This window comes from Zingiber officinale, chromosome 2A (assembly GCF_018446385.1).
Source record: "Zingiber officinale cultivar Zhangliang chromosome 2A, Zo_v1.1, whole genome shotgun sequence".
NCBI classification, from domain to species: domain Eukaryota; kingdom Viridiplantae; phylum Streptophyta; class Magnoliopsida; order Zingiberales; family Zingiberaceae; genus Zingiber; species Zingiber officinale.
In genome coordinates, this window is record NC_055988.1 from 87,408,216 (window position 1) to 87,428,636 (window position 20,421).

Below are 20,421 nucleotides of genomic sequence, written 5' to 3' on the forward strand. Positions count from 1 at the left end.
AGCATGAGGGCTTTAAGGAAAAGCATGTGGCCCTACATGCCAAAACTACTATCCCAAAGGCTAGGAATGTAGGTAAAAACCTAGGCGATAACTCTAAGGATGTAAGATACAAGCCTAGAAACAAAAATGCTCATGAACTTAATGGAAAACCAAAAACTAAGGACTTAGTGATGGAAAATCAAGTCTTGAGGTCAAGACTTGATAAAATTGAAAAGACCCTAAAAAGGATGGAAAATATCCTATTAGGGCAAAATGAGCATAACCTAGGTTTAGGGGTACAAACGCCATCCAATGGCCATAGAGGTTTGGGATACAAACCAAAGGCTAAGAAGGATGTGCCCTCTTACCATAGAGTTCCATATAGTTATGGAACAAACCCTAGGTCTAGTGGTCAAGCCAAAAATACTAGGGAAGTCATCCCTAAGAGTATTTTTGCAATAAATGTGACTAAGACTTCTAAGAAGTCTAAGAAAGTCACAAACAAGGTCACAAGGGAGGTCATCCCTAGAGTTGACCTAGAAAATGTGACCAAAGCTTCTAAGAAGCCCAACAAGGTCACTAGAAAGGTATCTAGGGAAGTTATCCCTAGTGAGTACCTAGAGCATCCAAGGAGCACCAATAGGTGTTGGGTTCCTAGGAGCATCTTCTCTACCCCATAGATGAGTTAGAGAGTGTCAACTCCGATTAGAAGGGTAGTTAACCCAACTTTGAGGAAATTGACACTCAAGGAGCATTTTCAAGGTTTTTGTTAACCTTTGAAAATGAAATGGAATTATTGATTACTCCTTGAAAGAGTAAATGTGCCAAATTGGAGAAGTATTGATTTTATCTTAAATGGCACATATTGAAAAATTAATAAGAACTATCAAGTTGGGTTTGTGGTATGTTCTTAGGCAATTTAAGGCAATCCGGGCCTTAAATTTAAAAGTGCTACTTTTGAGAAAAATGGAATATGCCAACATTTGAGGACATGTTTATTTTAATTGGCATAAATTAATCAAGGGAATAAGAAATGCAAACTTAGGCTTTGGCATTTTCTTGAAGCACTTTAGGGCAATCTAGGGTTTAAGTTTTAGGATTAGCTAAGATTAATGATACTTAGATAGGTAATCTAGGTATATTTTATTTATGCTAAACCATGCCATGATTGTTTGCTCATAATATGCCATGACATCATATTTTATCTTATTTGGATTTTGCATTCATGACTTATCATGAAAAATACAAAAATACCATGTCATGCCATACATACATCATGTAGTTATAGAAATCTTTCTTTTGAAAGCTATTTTATTTTGATGTATGCCATAACATAATCATGCATTAAGTTTAATTCCTTGTAATTAAGGACGAATGGCATTTAACGACACTTATTGACAAGTGACATCCTAGGTGGATGTCTAACATTTCTAAAATGTCTAGATAGATATGCATGATCCCTAGAATAGGGCAAAACCAAAATTTTACATCTCACAAAGACCTCTAAGGTGACTTGTATGTGTTTTCCCATCATTGGGAAAGCTAATGTACAAGTCATGTGCATTATGCCCAAGGAACATGATGGGATATTGGTTTTGAAAATGTTTTTAAAATGTTTTTGGAAAACCTTGGTGAAGGCTATCTTTTGATAGTAATCACCATTGAATAGTTAGACACAAACTTAAAGAAAAACACTAAAGTTTTTGCAAGTTTTCAAGTTTGTGTCAATCTTTGAAAATATGATGTATTTTCATAGAAAACTATTTTTCCATGATTAAGTATGCCCTAAATAATGTCTACACGAAATTTCATAATTTTTGGATTTTTGTAGAATTTTCTAGGGGTTTCTGAAGTTGACTGAAATGGAATTTCAGCAACTATCAGAGCTCCGATCGATCCATGGATCGATTGGAGTGCCTGAATCGATCCATGGATCGATTCAGAAGGCATTTCCCGCGAGCAGAAGCTCGCTGGATCGATCAGCCGATCGATCCAGGTAGTCTGAATCGATCAGTGGATCGATTCAGAAAGGATCAATCGATTGGAACCCAACTCCAATCGATCCAAGTTGCTGATTTTGGCTGGGAAAGCCTGATTTCAGCACTTTGAACCTATTTTAGTCTAGGTAACCATTCCAAACCCTTAAAATACATTTGTATACATAAAAAGGGGTGTTTTCGTGATGAAACCAAGGATGGATTGGTTAACGAAGACTAAGTAGAAGTTTAGGTTGAGGTTGTTTCAAATTTTGAATATTTGAACCTCAAAACTTCAAATTTGGGTTTCCTAATGTTTTAGGGATTCCAAGTCATTGTTGGTGCAATGACGAAGTTACCACCATGTCTTTAGGGAGGGACTCTTTAAAGACATGAAAGTTATTTTCATGAACCTTGGAAGGTGGTTAACCTTCATTGTGAACTTGCTCAAGGTTGAGCATTTAAACTTGAAATGGGAGAAATGGGAGTGGATATCCTCATTATTTCAAGTGGACACTCAAGTGGTAGATAATGCTCAAGGTTGGGTAGTTGTCTACATTGAGGAAGAAGTTAAGGATAAATGAAGGGTATGGGACCTTCATTATCGTGTTGATCACAATGAGTGATGTTGTGAACAACGATGAGCAACTCTTCAGGGGGAGAGTCTTCAACAAATGGATTTGTTGAAGTGTGCCCAGAATTGGAGCATAGGTTGATGTGTGTCCAACGATGGGTTGATGTGTGCCAATAGGGGGAGAATGTATGGTTAAGTTTAGGCTTTCATTACCTATGGGAAGGTCTTATGGGGAGAATGAAAGGACTCATGAAAGGGAGTAAGTTAGGCTTTCATTACCTAGAGGGAGTTTGCCCTCTTAGGGGAGAATGAAGAGCTTAATTTATGCTCTCATTACCTAGTGGCATGAAGAAGGAGGCTATGGGATTAGCCTAACTTACATATGGGATTGTAAGTGTTATTGTGGTATTGTCAAACATCAAAAAGGGGGAGATTGTTGGTGCAATATCCCTCAGGTCAAGGTTGACCTGGGTAACCAAGCTGAGTCTTGGTTTGGGTTTAGATGTTTGACAATAAGATATTGATTGAAGAAGAGTCAAGTAGGTCAAGGTTGACTGGATACTTGACTGGGAAGTCCTAACTGGGATGTTAGGCAAAATGAAAGTCCTGGTGAGTGAAGCCAGGCAGAAGAAAAGTCCTGGTGAGTGAAGCCAGGCAGAAGGAAGTCCTAGTGAGTGAAGCTAGGCAGATGGAAATCCTGGTGAGTGAAGCCAGGTGAAAGTCCTAGTGAGTGAAGCTAGGCAGATGGAAATACTAGTGAGTGAAGCTAGGTGAAAGTCCTAGTGAGTGAAGCTAGGCAGATGAAAGCCCTGGTGAGTGAAGCCAGGCAAGGGAAAATCCAGATGGATCAAGGATGATCGGACATCTGGTGCTGGGAAGTCCAAGTAGGTCAAAGGATTGACTGGATACTTGGCATGAAAGAAAAGTCCAAGTAGGTCAAAGGGATTGACCGGATACTTGGCACAGAGAAAAGTCCAAGTGGGTCAAAGGGATTGACCGGACACTTGGTAAGGGAGTCCTAGCAGGTCAAGGGAGTGACTAGATGCTAGGCATGACATACCAACAAGTCAAGGTTGACCGAATGTTGGTTAGGGATGTTTGGGACTTGGTTTTGGACAAAAACCAAGTGCTGGATCGATCAGTGGATCGATCCAGGCTCTGGATCGATCAGTGGATCGATCCAGACCTGTCCCAGCGAACAGAGAGCTTCTGGATCGATCCGTGGATCGATCCAGAGGTCCCAATCGATCAGTGGATCGATTGGGACGCGGCTGCTTCGCGCGATACGCGCTGGATCGATCAGAGCACAGAGGCGCTCTGGATCGATCCGTGGATCGATCCAAAGCCTCCCCGATCGATTGGGAACATTCGAATCGATCGGGATCCGATCGTTGGCGTCGTTTATAGCCGCAGGCGTTCGATGGCTGAAAAAGAACTTCACCGATTCATTCCAGATTCAACACAGCTCCTCCCCAGCACTAACAAAGCTCGGATCGCCAGTTCTTGAAGGATCTTGGAAGCTCTCCAAGTCAAGAGGCGGATCAAAGGCAAGAAGAGAAGCTAGGGTTAGGGTTTTCTGTACTCATTGTAAGCTTTGCGCTTGTATTTTGTTTCCCTTTCCTTTCTTCTTGTACTGAGAGTCTTGTAGGGCTTCTCCGCCCTCGGTAGTTACCGAAAAGGAGTGTTTTCATAGTGGAGGGTGCGTGCGTGGTGTGGATCCTTGGACTAGTCACCTCTTGTGAGGTGGATACCAAGTAAACCAACCGTGTTAGCGTTGTTGCATTTGTTTCTGTATTTTCCGCTGCATATTCTTGAAGAAACAAGCAACGCCGAGCACCGAGAGAACGCGACGAGCTATTCACCCCCCCTCTAGCTACTTTTGGTCCTAACAGACCCCGCGCTGATCGGCCGGACGTATATTATCCGAGTCATGAGCTCATTGACGAAGACCCCGTGTCGATCGGTCAGACATATATTATCCGAGTCATCGGCTCGATGTTGAAGACCCCGAGCCGATCGACCGGGCGTATATTATCCGAGCCATGAGCTCATTGGCAAAGACCCCGTGCCGATCGACCGGGCATATATTATTCGAGTCATCGGCTCGATGTCAAAGACCCCGTGCCGATCGGTCGGACGTATATTATCTGAGCCACGAGCTCATTGACGAAGACCCCGCGCCGATCGGCCGGGTGTATATTATCTGAGCCATGAGTTCTGTCAGAGACTCTCGCGCCGATCGGTCGGATTTTGAGTTATATTTGAAGACCGTCGAGCGGCGACGTTAAATCCCAGAGTTGAACCGGCGAATATAAAACCCCGGCTTGAAGACCGTCGAGCGGCGACGTTAAATCCCAGAGTCGAACCGGCGACTATAAAAACCCCGGCTTGAAGATCGTCGAGCGGCGACGTTAAATCCTAGAGTCGAACCGGCGACTATAAAAACCCCGGCTTGAAGACCGTCGAGCGGCGACGTTAAATCCCACAGTCGAACTGGCGACTATAAAATCCCCGGCTTGAAGACCACTTCATGTATCAATTCCTCGGATGTCCTTTCTCCCCCGTTCGAGATCAAGCTTATCAGAGCATTTATCTCTCCCGTTGGGGGTCGAGCATTCTTGGCGAACATCGATCTCCCCCGTTCGGGGTCGAGTAGTCTTCGCGAGCATTTATCTCCTCCGTTCGGGGTTGAGCAGTCTTCGCGGGTCTCGGGCCAGCATATCGGATCTTATATCTCACCCGTCCGGGTAGAGATGTATTCATTAGTCACGGTGTATCAGAGCAGCTTATCTCCCCCGTTCGGGGTCGAACTATCTCCAATGGTCGCGAACGAGAGTATCTCCGTTGGTTTCGGACCAGGATTTCTCACGAGCTCTATGCACGCTCGGCTAAAGACTTTCGCGTCCATGCGCCTGCATTTCCTGGGCTACGCTTCCATTCAGTTCACAGGTGATGCGTCCGCTCGGCATCATTCGCCCGACATCTATTCACCCGATTGACATTCTTCCGATCGTCTGGTCGATATCTTCGTGGTCGCACGCCCGACATCATCCGCCTAGTATCTATTCACCCGATCGACATCCTTCCGACCGCTTGATTGGCCTCTTCGTGGTCGCGCGCTTGGCATCGCTCGATCGCTCAGTCTGCTCGGCATCTCGCTTGTCGCTCGATCTACTATCATTTTGCTCCTCGCTTGCTTGACGCTCGATATCGGTCCAGTGGCCGACTTGGCATCATTTCTCGCAGTTCGCTCGGTGTCGCTACCATTCCCTGCGCAACGCGCTCTCGAATTACTCGGTTCGTATTTTTTCAGTTACCTGATCGACACCTTTTCGATATTACTTGAGTCGCTTGCTCGATCTCGACACATCTACTCGTTCGACGTGACAAGGCGGGCTCAGTGATTTGATTTCACGTTCGGTAGCGATTCTGTTTTGGGCTTGGTATAGTCAGTCGGACTTGCGCCTCCTTCGACTAGACTTGAAGGAGGAGCTTGTGATGCGGATATATGGGGATGGCTCAAACGAAATTAGGGAGGGGAGAGAGGGTATTTTGGTCTTTTGGCATGTGAAGGTTAGGGTTTGGAGAGGGATGCGATTCGCGTTTTAAGGGAGCCACCGGGGGGGGGGGCGGATGGGAGAGGTTTTGATCGGCGGGGACCCTCCTTCCCTTGCTCCGATGATCGCCACCAACTTCCAGCACTACCGCCTTTAGCGAGCACCTCTGCCTTCGCCATTAGCAGGCGCTGCCGTCGGCGGGTCTCCGCCTCTAGTAGTCGCGGACAGCCGCCAACACCTCCTTCGTCGACAGCGGTCCTTCGTCGACAGCGGACCTCCGTCGCTCGCTAGCCTCCGTTACCAGCAAGCCCAGTCACCAGTGAGCCTGTGCCGCGAGCGAGCTTCTGCTGGTCACCGCCCGTCTACATCTCTAGCGGTCGCCGATGGCATCTCGCCTCCAGCCGTCGTGTAGCACCGCCATCCCTGGCTGTCATTATCGCCGCCACCTCCGGCAGTCAACACCCAGGCGGCCAACGCCATCTCCCGCTGCTGCCGATGTCTACAGTGTCCGCCGGCACCCCTCGCTACCACCACTGCCGCAGCCGCCTCCTGCATCCGGCGTCGCCGCTCTCGGCACTACCTCCTCCGGTCTACAGTGGCTGCCGTCACTCTTTCCAGCGCCCGCCGCCGCCTACAGCGACTGTCGCCACTTCCCGCTGCTACTACCTGCCTCCAACAGCTGCGGGTGCAGTCGTCGTCACCATCCGAGAAGCCGTTGTTACCATCCGAGCAACCGTCGTCGCCCTCCGAGCAGTCGTCGTCCGAGGGCTCAGGTATCGTACTATGCCTATATTCCGGCCTGCGAGCCGAGAGTGTGTTCGACCTTCGTGCCGCTATTGTATCCTGGCCCGCGAGCCAATGGAGTGTTCGACCTTCGTGCCGCTGTTGCATTCCGGCTTGCGAGCCAAGGTTGTAGTCGAATAGTGCGTCATCCTACGGATTCATATAACGTCCGGCTCCGAGTTACCGGAGCTAGCTACTCACCTGGTGGTCATTTATCTACTATTCAGGGTCGCGACGACTCGGTCAGTATCCCGTCCAGCTCACCCATCCATCCGAGGGCGCCCCCGGGGCCAGGGTACGTTCTCGCACTCCTTATTCATGCATTTATCTTTCTATTATTATCTGGTTGCTCATATGTTCGCGGGACCCACCTCGAGCATCGAGGTACCAGGGATCGGGGCAACCCCGGTCGCTGGCTGCAGATGTTGTTAACCAGAAGACTTCTGACAGCCTGGTCAACGCAGAAGACAGCTCACCACTGAGTTATGGGGATACGGTCAACCTTCCAGACACGTCACGCCGGCAGGTTCGTTTTCTCAACTTCCCGACATGATCAATTACAATAATATTATATTAGATTTTACATATTATAACAATTATAAAATATTTTTTATACATTGTACAGTTGGTTGAGATTAATTTATTTTAACATAAAATAAAAATAAAGGGATGACTTAGTCGTGCTTTCCATTTTTATCAATCATCGACGTCTCGACGACTTATTTTATATTGTTTTAATTCGAAGGAAATAAAAATAAAAATAAAATTGATTCTTTATATCAAAAGAAAAAAAAATGCATTCAAAACTCACGTCACGTTGTCTACAACAAACCGTGTGAGTCAATGAAATATACATTTTTTTTTCTAAATCTTATCATTTTAAAAGTAAAAGTAGTTTTACTCTCATTTCCACCAATTTATCTTTATTTACAATTTACAACCAATAAATAATATAGCAAAGCAAGAAAGTTTTAAGAACAATTTTGCAAAATGAAGTATATTCTATGAGACCATAAAATGGCCCTTTTTATAAATGATATAAATGGCAGAGGCAAAATAAAAATTATCACAAAGCTTCTCTAGATATAAACAAAGAAATAAAGGAGGAGAAAGGGAAATCTCACCTACAAACTAATTATACAGCCTTTTTTTCTATATAATAATAATAATAATAATAATAATAATAAACAAAGATTATTCAAAGTTTAATGTATTTATTATTATATTAATGAATTATTGGTTGTTTAAGATATATAAAATTTAATAGAAGTAGTTCATATTAGTATGTAAATTTATTTGACTTTAATCTATTCGGTTGTCCAACAAATCAAATACTTAAATTATTATTGATTTTCTATATAAAAGGAGGTTGGTGATTTGTTAATGTCTTAAAAGTTTTAGTAGAACGTAATTTGTTTAGTAAAAAAATTAATTAGACGATTAAAATAAATCTTCTAGGGGTATTTTACGAAAATAAACAAATTACATCTATCTAAATGCAGGGGCTAAATGGAAAATGCTCACAGTTCGCTTCGCCTCTCGCGTACGAGAGCTTCATCGTGTCTTAAGCGGCGACGTGAATTTGCCGTGTGATGTCGTCGCGGCCGCCTCCATGGACTGCATCGAGAGGCGGATCCCTCCTCCTCGCAGTTTCAGATACCTCATTCCTCCCTTTCCCCGCACCTGTCGGGAATCCATGGCAGAAAGGTTCTCATTCTTCTCTTTCGAATCCGTGTGAATCATCCGCATCCGAGACCAAAAGTAGAAGAAAAGGAGAAAAAATAAATCCATTTTTCTCTCCTTTCTTCTCTTCCTTTTCCGTTCCATTCCTGGGATGGCTACTTTGGGTCATGGTCTCCTCCTTCTGTGGCTCCTTTGCTTGTGGGTTTTGACAATGGCTGGCTTGTCTTCGTCCCAGCAGCCTTCAGTTATCTCCAGCTTCAGACGTCCCAGGATCTGGCTCGGTCCCTACGACTGGACGTACTTGAGAGGTACGATTGTTCCTCTTGCGTCAATGAGGAGGATATGTAATATGTTGTTTGCGTCAACCTTTCTGTTGGGTTTCAATTGTTTGTCGCGGAAGTTGCGATTTTGTTTGCTTTTCCGGTGGTAGTTTTATTGGAATCGATGATCGGGAAAGCTTGGGACTGATGCATAGAATGAAAAAATGGTAGTCATACTTGTGATAAAAACGTGCGTTTTGGAGGTATTTGGGCGGAGTTTTATGAAGGATTTCCTTTTTTAGGAAGGCGTATCGTTTTGCTTGTGGGAGTTTCGTCTTCTGTTGATCACACTTTTGTTTTGTTTTTCTCATAAAAATCGAAATTTGAGAGGATATTTTAGCTGCTATTCAGTTGGCAATTCATTTGTTCCTCTCAGAAACCTTTCTTCTCTGAATCGCAAGCCCCAACCATGAAGGCTTAAACTTAGTGAGAATTAAGTTATGCCTTATGATACCAATCATGATCGTCTCTCCCAAAATAAAGTTGAATCCTGGCGATTTTTTTTTTTAAACATTTTGAAGCTTCTGAAATGATTATACTACAGGTCTAGTGACGGACGTTACTTGCTCGAACCATTTTAGTAGGTTGTGAAAGTAAAATTTTCATTTATTTCATTTACTCATCTTTCTTCAGTCAATCTTCTTTTGTTTGCTGAATTTCACTGCTATTTTGATGAACAAGGAAGACAGATGGTTTAGACGGTCACTTAGCATCCTTTATTAGCTTAGACTTTGTGCATTTTCTATGATTTTTATTACTTAAACTTGTGTAGTTGAATGGCAAATGCATGGAGGAATCTATAATCATATTTTATGCTTATATGCAACACAAATAGGTTGGAAGGTACATGAATTTACTGACAAATGAACCAAGTTATTTATCTATTGTATTCCCATGGACACCGATTCAAGTGTCCAATACAAGTACAAACCTAATGATTATTACATGCGATCAACCGGAATGTCAGCTTCATAATCATCCAACTTGATGCTAGTGTCAGAAGTACAAAGGGGTAGATGTAGAAATGAATCAGTTGATTATTGTGAGTTTGTCCAGATATACTTGTTGTCATTATCTATGCTCCAAATCATACTTAAGGATAGGGATAATGTAGACCAACTTTGAATTTCTTCTAAGAGAGATATTTCATCCTTGTATATCAATTGTATATGTGTCTTACACACATTCCTCATTGCAGTTGAACTACCACCTTGGTTCTCATCAGTCGCCATCAATTTTGTGTCTGATGTTGACATTGTGAGTTTGTTTCTTTCATTGTTTTGTTTGCTTATTTTTTCATCTTTTAAATTTTTTGTTCAAATTCTTGCATTTTGCTATGCCTCCATAACATCAATGAAGAACTTCAAAGTAACATCTCACAAATTCTTTACATCAAGAATGTATTGGTGTGGATTAAACTATTTACTAATAGCTTAAACTTTTGGGATATCTGATTGCCATATCAAATTTATGATTGTTTCACAATAAAAGATCATTTTTAACTAATCATGCTAGTGTAAATGATAAAAAGAAATGCACTCAGGAAATGAACATAACAATCAAATTCTTTTATGGGTGGGGCTTTATTATGTGATAGACTAGGATGGCAATAATTTAAAGATTTCAGAACCCTCTAAAAGTCATTTTATGCATAGGGATGACAACTACATAATTGATGAAAAAGGAAAGCCACTTGATTGCTCACTTGTGTGAATTCCTAAACATTATGGCTCTTTGTTATCTCTATGTTTGAGTTCTATAGGATCTTTCAGTCTATTTACATTTAAAGATAATACTAGTTTGGGCATGCAGTAAAGAGAAAAGTTGAATGAACAAACTCGAGGCTCTAGAATTCACCTTACTTGATTATGACTTCATAAAAGAACTAGGCAGTCATTCATATAGGGGAACTTTGCAATGAAGATTGCAAAGGAAAAACAATTCTTAAGTATACTCTAAAGTCTAAATTAAAATGCCATTCTCCTCCTAGGTTCGGTGTTACCTGGTTCATCATTTTGTTTTAAAAAATTTAAATGTCATTCTCCTTCTGGTCTATTTCTTTCCTTAATTTCTTGTTTCCTTTTATTTGTAATATTCCAAATTTCACAAACTAAGATTACAGTCTATGCCTTCATCGATATCATACAACTGAAGAATTTGTTACTAGAAAGAGTACACTGACTATGGCCATACAAAATAGACAAGTCTGTTTATTTTTGTTCTCCATAGATTATTCATGAATTTTCAACACTTCATACGGCATGATGACCTCATATCTGAGCTATTTTTGATGTCTTTTTGATGTCTGAGACTCTGAGTTTTTACAATCATGCCAAGGGCAATAAACACTCTAAGCTATAAGATTTTATCTTTGTCATTGAATATTGTATAACTCCAAGATCTGATTTCGGATCATGCAGGATAAAGCACAAGCAAAACACCTACCAAAGAGTAATCTTCCTTTGGTATGCTTTAGAGGTGGCAGTCCTCCTATTCCAGATGTATCGGACATGTACTTGGATAACTCATGTATGGGCACTTATTTTTGCTACCATTTGGACTATGACTGATGAGTTCTTTTATTTATTATTATCAGAGTCCACCTGAATGCCTAGAGTCATTGCAATAAAACATCTTAAAATGTTTAGATGATATGCTTGCCTCTTTTACAGAGTCATTAATTTGAAGTGCATGATTTTTTTTTTTCTTAACAAGCTCTTAAGCTTGCTATCCTTTATGCAAATCATTTGTTAGAAATAAGATATTTCAATGGCTTAGTTCCCCTTAGTAATGCTTGCATTATCAAATATTATGTTCAATAGACATATTTGCCTTGCAGTGTCAATGGCTACATCAAATGAATCTTTCGGAGGATCATGGCTTGTTTCTGATGCAGACCAATGCATTCCATTTCAGAGAAACCTGTCAGTAACTTTGACAAATGATCAGGTATGAAATGGAAGCAATAGCTTAGTTTTGTGCTCTTGTAATTGCTACTGTTCTTTGTTTGTTCTGAACTTTGTCTAAGAGCATCTCCTTTGGAAAATAACCTGCCATCTACCGTAAATGTCAACTATCTCGTTTAGAACTTTCTTAATTCACTGATCTGAGAGCTTCTTCTGAAATCTGAACTCCGTGAATCTGTGTCCTTTGCATCCATTTCTATAGATTTTCCCTTTTTATGACTATCTTATACATAATAGCATTATATATTTAATAACGGAACATTAACTTGACAGAAAATTGTGCCATAATTTCTACTTGAGCGCTCAATGTTCATGTAGGATTAAAGTATCGTTCTGTGATGGATTTCAGTCTCCATCTGGAACTGCACAATCAGTACGCTTTGCTTGAAGCATAATGAGAAAAATCAAGATGTGTTTTACTCCTTTCTCCTTTACACTTAATTTATTTAATTTTATAAATAAAACAATAGCAGTTTTGTAAATGGAGATAGGCGGTGGCAGGCGGTCAGTGAGTTCATTGGTGAATTCAAATGAATTTTAGTCTTTAAATCTGCTTTAACTTACCTTTTTTATTCCTAAGTGGAATAATTAGATAGTCAATTGAGTTAAACATTTGTGATACCATGCTATGTTACACTCAATATGCTTCAAAATGTGCCAAAATGAATTCAAATGTGATTTTAATCTCTTTTTTTTTCACTTAAATTGTTTTCTTCTGCAACATAAACTATAGCATTGAGATAATTGAAAATTAAAATTTAGAAGGAAAAAGTTGCAAAAATAAAACAAGCGTCTCAACTAACAAATATTGGTCGAGATATCCTTAGTTGAATTATTTTGAATTCATGTTGTCAGATTTCAATGCATCCTGAGTGTTGACATGTTTGGTGCTCATTGGCATGGGCAAGATAGATCCCCTATGCTAACCAATACTTGGTTTGATATTTATTGGAATGATACATTTTTGCTTTTGGGCAATGCAACACAAAATTTCAAACCATGGATATGACTTTGGGTTGGTGATAAACAAGAAACTTTGCCCATCTTAATCTGAGACATTCAGATATATTTTGTATTTTTTATGATAGAAGGATAACTCATGTCTATAGGGAAGGGAACCAGGTAGCTGACTGGGCTGCCCATTTTGCTTATAGCTCAAAACAACACTTTTAAATAGTCTAATGATCTTCCTGGTTGATTGCAGAACATTTTGTTGCCTAGCGGAATGGGTCCTTAATCATTTAATTTCAATAATGTATTATTATTTAGACTCTAAGCAGAGTGACTGACAAAGTATGTTAAATTCCCACCGGGTTCTCTTCTGTATGCTTTATGTAAAATTATTATACCAATTTGTCAGAGGTTTGAATTCTACTTTCACTTTCTAAGTTATGTTTATCGGAGTACTGATCTTTATGTTGAATATTGGAGCTCTTTTTGGCATGCTAATAGCATTTTCTTTAACTATCAATATCTCTTGAAAATACTTGACTCTCAGTCCTTATTTCTGTTGTTAAAAAAAAATGTATGAATAACATACTCCGAAGTACTTTGTCCAGATATCTCCAGGAATATGGTACTTTGGATTTTTCAATGGACTTGGACCTGCTCGTACACAATCAAAAATGGTAGGCTCAACAAAACTTGTGAAGATTGTGCGCTTTGTACAACATTGGAAAGTAAAGTTTAGAATTAGATTAATACTTCTCTATTAAAATACACCTATAAATCGGCTCATCTTATTGCAGATTAACCGGGGTAAAGCATACTTGTTCAGCATCAGCATCATTGTTGAAGGCTGCTCCACCATGGGTATACTTGGTCCTTATTGTAACCAGTCAGTTAACATGATTTCTTGTACTCAATCTTCCATAAACAAGTATTCTAGGAATCTACTGGACTCAAAAAACATTACGGCTCAAGCTGGTGAAAATAAGGAAACCAATAATAGTTCATCATCTGAAACAATGACTTTTGAATATAAAAATATAGATACGAATGCAAGTGTCTTCATTACAGCAAACGATTTTATGACATGCAACAACTCAATTGAGTCTTCATGTCTTGCAAACGGAGATTGGAGTATCTATTCTATGGACTTAGTGTCGGTAACATCCCAGTTTGTCATTTCTCTTACTGACTTAAGTTTCAACCAAACTCCTTCGATGGGAAATTCTAGTGGAATTATGCCAATGTGTTATGTTCGTTACAATGCTATGCCACTGAAGTCTTTGCATGATTATTCTTCTGACTTAAGTGTGGCCCCTTTAATCGTCAAGTCACCAAAAATTGGACGGTGGTTCATTGCTTTTCAAGCTGTTAACCAGACAGAATCAAATGGAGTAATGCATGAAACATTTTTTGGTGGAACTCTGTGCTTCTCCTTTTTGTTACAAGTGCCCGAGTGCAAGTCTGGGAAGGCTGGGTTGAACTGCTCATGGGAAGCGCACACACTTCAGGTAACTACTATAAACATAGTTTTTTCTTCCATCTGGAATTTGAACAGTTTTAAAGTTTTAATGGAAATTTCCTCTCTGATTCACGGCACAAGTTTCTTTCATTCAGTGCCTTCAGTAAAATTGCCAGACTGCAAATTTAGGATCTTGGAATTTGATAAGGTTACCAAGGAAATAATTATACTTCTGGTAAAGTCATAATGCATTATAAATTTCTCGAAAGAAAAACTGATACAATATCTGTACTTATTGATGTTATATTTGAAGCAGTTTTTTGGGTCCCTCAGGACAGACAACTAAAACGGCCTGTGATGATGGTAAAAAAAAAAGTTTGACACTTAGGTTAAAATGTTTTTTTCTTTTCTACTTTTTAGCTAATATATCTTTAATTTGAATAATCTATTAAGATGGAGTTCATCATCTGCTATTTCAGTATCTTTTTCAACTGCTTTCTGAGTAAGCAAGAAAACTAATTCATATTTTGTAATAAGAGTTATTTTCTTGTGTTAATGCTATATCTTTAGGTGAGGTACATATGGCTCGGCCATAGACAATATATGTGTCTGAATCTCATCGCCTATAATCTACTAACATATTGTAATCTCAGGGGAGGAAAATCATTAGCATTAGATATAGATGGTGGCAAGTTTATTTGTTGAACAATTACTATAATAAATGGTTTTCTGCAGAGAGCTTTGAAGAATTCAGCTGTTCCATTCACATCTTATTATCACCCAGATGGTGAACTTGGGTCCACAGATACTGATTTTTCAATTGGTCAACTCTTAAGCAACTCTTCAGTCGAGCAGAGTGCATGGACTTACTTCCTTTTGGATATTCCTACTGGTGCAGCAGGAGCGAATATTCACGTTCGATTATCATCAGATTCAAGATTGAATTATGGGGTATACACACAGTTTGGTAGCTTACCTTCTATTCATATCTGGGACTATTATGCAGATAGTACAAGCAGTACAAATGGTTCCATGTTTTTGACATCAAATGATTCAAGTGGGAAAACTATAGAGTTTTATGTTTTGTCAGCAAGTGAAGGAACTTGGTGCATTGGAATAATGCATCCTCCAAGAAACGACAACAGTGATCGAACCACTATGTCTATTTGGCTTGAGGGATGCCCTAGTCACTGCAACCATCATGGAGCATGTCGAAATTCTATTGATGAGACCGGGTTGACATTTTACAGGTTATCTCATTTGTTGTCTGGCGTGATTGTCTTAGTTGACTGTAGATGAATCTCTGATGGAAGTAGCATTATTTTTTTTAATGCAGCTACTGTGAGTGTGATCGTGATCATGGAGGTTTTGATTGCAGCCATGAACTTGTTTCGCATCAAGGTAACTGCTTTATATCGATGTTTTGATATACTGTGCCCTTTGGATGGTGAATAGGCTACAGCTCAAACACGCATTAGCTACTAAAATGAACCGACATTATTAAAAACATAATGTCATGACGAATTTGAAATGGTAGACAGCTCTAGATCCAGACTGTAGGAGTAGAGAGGTTCGGTGGAAGAAATATAGGATCCTTTGCACCTCGACGAAACAGTGACATAATTGTGATAAACATTCACCTTCCTTTCTTTGAGCTTGGGAATTACAAACAAGTGGTTTGAACTGTTTGGCTGACTAACTTTTGTATAGCATCCCAGGTTGTAGGAGTGGAGGGTTGGTTGAATGTGTAACTGATAGTTGGTTTGTTTGTCTAATCATGTTATACAGGTATTGAATGGAACACTGTGGTGCCAAAATGAACCTGAATTCGTCATTGTTCGTAATCTCATATAAGATTCACCATTTCTGTGTTTATGCTATTTTCTCCTTTTAAAACTTCTTTACTATAAATGCAGACAGCTAGTCTGACCTGTCAAAACTGTTATTGCTATCAATCTGAATTAGAGTATATACTTCAATAGTTCAATATTCTCAGCCATTGTTTCAGTATCTCTCGTATGCATCATAGTGATACTATATGACATTCCTTTTGATGCTTACCATGTAATCTATCTGACAAACAACTTTCTATTTTGAAGGGCATATTTGGCAAACAATATTTCTTGTTGCTTCTAATGGAGCAGCTATCTTACCTGCATATTGGGCACTGAGACAAAAAGTATGCTGAAATCCTGAAAGACCACAACTTCTTTATAACATTTGTAAAGTTATCTTTAACTCATTAACTACTCAAATTTGGCCTTGTAATTTAATTTGGTACTTGTGCTTACCCAAAATTTGTATCACCATACAGTCGGCTAATTAGCACATCACAAAAAAAATGCTAACACGATATGTGTGTGTGTGTCCACGCGTGCGTGTTATCTCGATTCTGTTTTTCAATAAAGATGCTTAGCTCCACACACACACACACACACACACACAAAAGCAGCCAAAGAGATCAGAATGCTAAGATATGTGTGTGAGAATCATCAACTCTAATGTACGATGTGAAAAGTAGGTTGAGATGGCATTGACTTGTACAAAGGCAGATGATAGTTTTTATAATTAGACAAGAAAAGTAGGTTGAGATGGCATTGACTTGTACAAAGGCAGATGATAGTTTTTATAATTAGACAAGATGAATCGATCAGAGGAAATGTGAAGCACAACGAGAGGAGGCCCTGCAAGCTCATTGGTGGGGTGAGCTGGACCCCACTTGTTTAATAGGTGGGGTACAGTCCACCCTACCAATGAATGGGCAGGGGTCTAGGATTGATCCAGGATCCCTGGACCAGAGGATCCCTGCCCCAACGAGAGACCAAAGAAAACTCTAGTTGATGTAAGCAAAATTGATTATGACAATTTCCCCCTTTCCAGAGGCTGATGAAGGGATAGGATTCATGTATTTGACTTGAAATAGTTGGAACAAATATCGATGTTCATGAATGATAGCTTCTGTTCGATAAAGAGCTAACGCCCCCCTCCAAACATACGCAAACACAAACACACACATAAACAACTGAGATGTCATTAAGTATAAATTTGCATTTCTATGTGCTGAATGAATAGGTGTTTGTGGTCATTATTATCTGAAATTGTTCCTTTGGTGTTTTCTATTGTTGTTCCAGTTAATGGTACGGGATTACTCGCTCAATTTGTTATGATGTAACTATGGAAATTTGAGAAGTGCTTCGCTTCTTTGTGGCAATTTGCATATTTTTTTCTTTGAAAAACAATAGCTCCATGTTAACTGCCTAGTTTCTTTAATCAGGCATTTGCTGAATGGGTGATCTATACTGCTAGTGGAATTTCGAGCGGTTTGTATCATGCATGCGACAGAGGCACTTGGTGTGTACTATCATTTCATGCATTACAGGTTAGACCTTTTCTTACCATTTTACTAAATATTAAAAGCATCTAATATTAATAATTAATATTTTATCTCATGTTGGGCCGAGCACTCTAGTTTCAAATTGTGACCCATGTGCTTGGACTGGATACCGCCTGTCTTGTACCATTTGCTTACGAGTCGTGTCAAATAAGGCTCATAGCATACCTTGTCGAGCCATGGGATGTTTCATTTTGAAGAATGAAGTGGAAGTGCATATTTTTCTTTCAAGAAAGTATAGTGAGTCGTTGATTAGCTCCAGAAGAAAAATAAGAGAAAGGTAAGGAATAGTCGTAAGGTTTAGGCAACCCAACCGAGGGAAATTATACTCGAAATGATGTCTAATTCTTGGTCGTATAATTCGAAATCCATCTTGGAGTTTCAAGCACAGAAAGTTAAGTGAAATGCATAGAAATGGCTCGTGAGATCAATTTAACAATTTAGTTACTGACAAAAGGTTCATTCTGACTTCCAATTACGAAATCTTATTTTGTATAGTTTCTGGACTTCTGGCTTTCTTTTATGGCTGTGGTGAGCACTTTCGTATACATGACAACTATCGATGATTCTTCAAAACGAGCAATCCACACAAGTGTATCAATTTTCACTGCCCTGTTGGCTGAGACTGGTGCGACAAGGTGTGTGTGTCATTTGTGCAAATGATTTGTATTTTCCATATCAACTCTACAAGAGTAATGTCATCATGGATAATGTCACAATTTCAGATCAGAGAATATCGCTATAGTCTTAGCGATAGGAGCTGCTGGTCTCCTCTTGGGGTGGTTTTTGGAGTTCTCCACAGTGCGCAGAGCCATTCACTGCCCACCTCGGTTCGACTTGAATATGCCTGAAAGGTATTTAGTCCTATTCTGTTGCCAACGCATATCAGAGTTCTCTTTTGTCCTTAACTCAGCATTGCTGCAGATGGCAAAGTATCAAAAGCTGGTTCCAGAATCTTATAGGAACATTGCGGAAAAGATTCTATTGGCGATTTCTAATCTTAGGCTTCGTTACGTTAGCCATGGCCGCTACTTGCTGGACACTCGAATCCAACAAGGACTACTGGATTTGGCATAGGTATGCACATGTCTTCGATGTAGTTGATTCAATCAGGATCTGAAAGTTATTTCTTCTGTCATACGAGTACTTTCGCTCGTTCAAATGAAGAAGATTCTATCGTCCTTCATTTGATCATCAAGCTTGTGGTTAAACCAACAAGAGTGTTTCATTTTGCAGCCTATGGCACATTACGATATATACGTCGTCCTTCTTCTTCATCTACTCAACCTGCACTATGGAAAGCAACGAGCATCAGGAAGCCGTCTACGAGCTGACTCGACAGAACTCGTTGCCGAGGGCCGAGTCCGAGGCCCAGTGCGATTAGCCTAGTCGGTAAAATAGCCCGAGGATGCTTTTGCCAAGTTACTCTTTCTTCTTCAAGTTGTGGTAGCAATTTTTTTGTTTTTATTTTTCCCCATTTATTTAAAATATAGAGAAATTTGTAGCAACTGTAAATTGATAGTTATCAAATGTAACATAGCATCAAAAAAATATGATCAATGCCATGGAAGATGATGTTGTAATTTCATTTTTTATTGTAATGTTTGTAATAAGACGAGACAACCTTCCCGATCGAGTTTTCGTTCTTCCTCTACTCGATCGAAAAGCCTTGTGTAAACCCTTTGTGATCCTTTCGCGAGTCTTCTATGAATCTTCGAGTTCCCTTTCACATGTAACACACGATCAATGACAAATAATGCAACTTGTTAACGCTTTTACTAGGTCGAGTTTCGACTCATCTTTACAAAGATAATTTCGATGGGAAAACAATTGGGTTGATAATTGTAAAAGAAGACGAGGAAGATTGAAATATTATTTGGATATGTACAAAAAAAAAGGGAAATTTTTTTGTTCAAAATTTAATGATGTGATAAGAATCCAAAGATTATAATGGTAAATTACAAAGAGCAAAGACAAGAAAAAACGATATGGAAAATTTAAGGGAGTATTGTGTTGTTTAGTTAAAGAGTACCAATGAAATAGGAAAGCAAAGGAATTGAAAATAAAGTTGCAAGTAATTTTTTTTTTGAAAAATGCAAAAATAAAAAAAACCTTTATTGAAATCATATATATATATATATATATATATATATATATATATATATATATATATATATATATATATATATATATATATATAGTGATATCATAGCAACTACAATTTAGCTATTTTAAAAAAATTGTATTGTAACAAATATAGTTAATAGTTGCTCCTTCAATTCTAATCGACACTTATAAATTGTATTATAGCAGCACTTCATTTCTTGTGAATATTATATTATAGCAATAAGATGATAACTCTCATCTTGAAATCTCTCTAGGGCTATTATAATACAAAAGAGAGGTAAATTATGAAGGACATTGCTCAACACAATGACCATTTGTATAGAGTTAGGTGATCTTTTACACATGCTAGGAATAACCATGTATTGTAACAATTTCAATATGGATGCTTGATCTTTCATTAACATGATCAATATTAGTCAAGTAAAAATCATGTTATAATAGAGGATTTTTCTCTCTAATGAGAAGTCTAAAAATACTAGTCATTTGGATAGATCTTCATGAATACTTTCAGATTTATCTGATGATCGATAAAAATATTTTATATGACCAAACCAATTACTTCCAATTTAAAGAGTTGAATACATGTCTTCCTTATGTGTTAGTCATTATTCCAAAGATCAGTAGTCGTCCGTGATTTATCTTTTCTGTGTTGGCC

General features: G+C 39.3%; 1 protein-coding gene across 1 annotated transcript; it reads left to right on the forward strand.

The window, feature by feature from the left end:
- Positions 1-8,454: 8,454 nt before the first annotated feature.
- On the forward strand, positions 8,455-19,234 carry LOC122041448. The gene is made up of 14 exons (XM_042601130.1): positions 8,455-8,860; positions 10,071-10,129; positions 11,293-11,401; positions 11,712-11,821; positions 13,398-13,466; positions 13,587-14,297; positions 14,984-15,498; positions 15,585-15,649; positions 16,348-16,427; positions 17,523-17,627; positions 18,138-18,277; positions 18,365-18,493; positions 18,564-18,716; positions 18,876-19,234. Exons 1-14 carry the CDS (start codon positions 8,704-8,706, stop codon positions 19,021-19,023), a joined length of 2,550 nt encoding a protein of 849 aa, XP_042457064.1. The 5' UTR covers positions 8,455-8,703; the 3' UTR covers positions 19,024-19,234.
- The last annotated feature ends 1,187 nt before the right edge of the window (positions 19,235-20,421 follow it).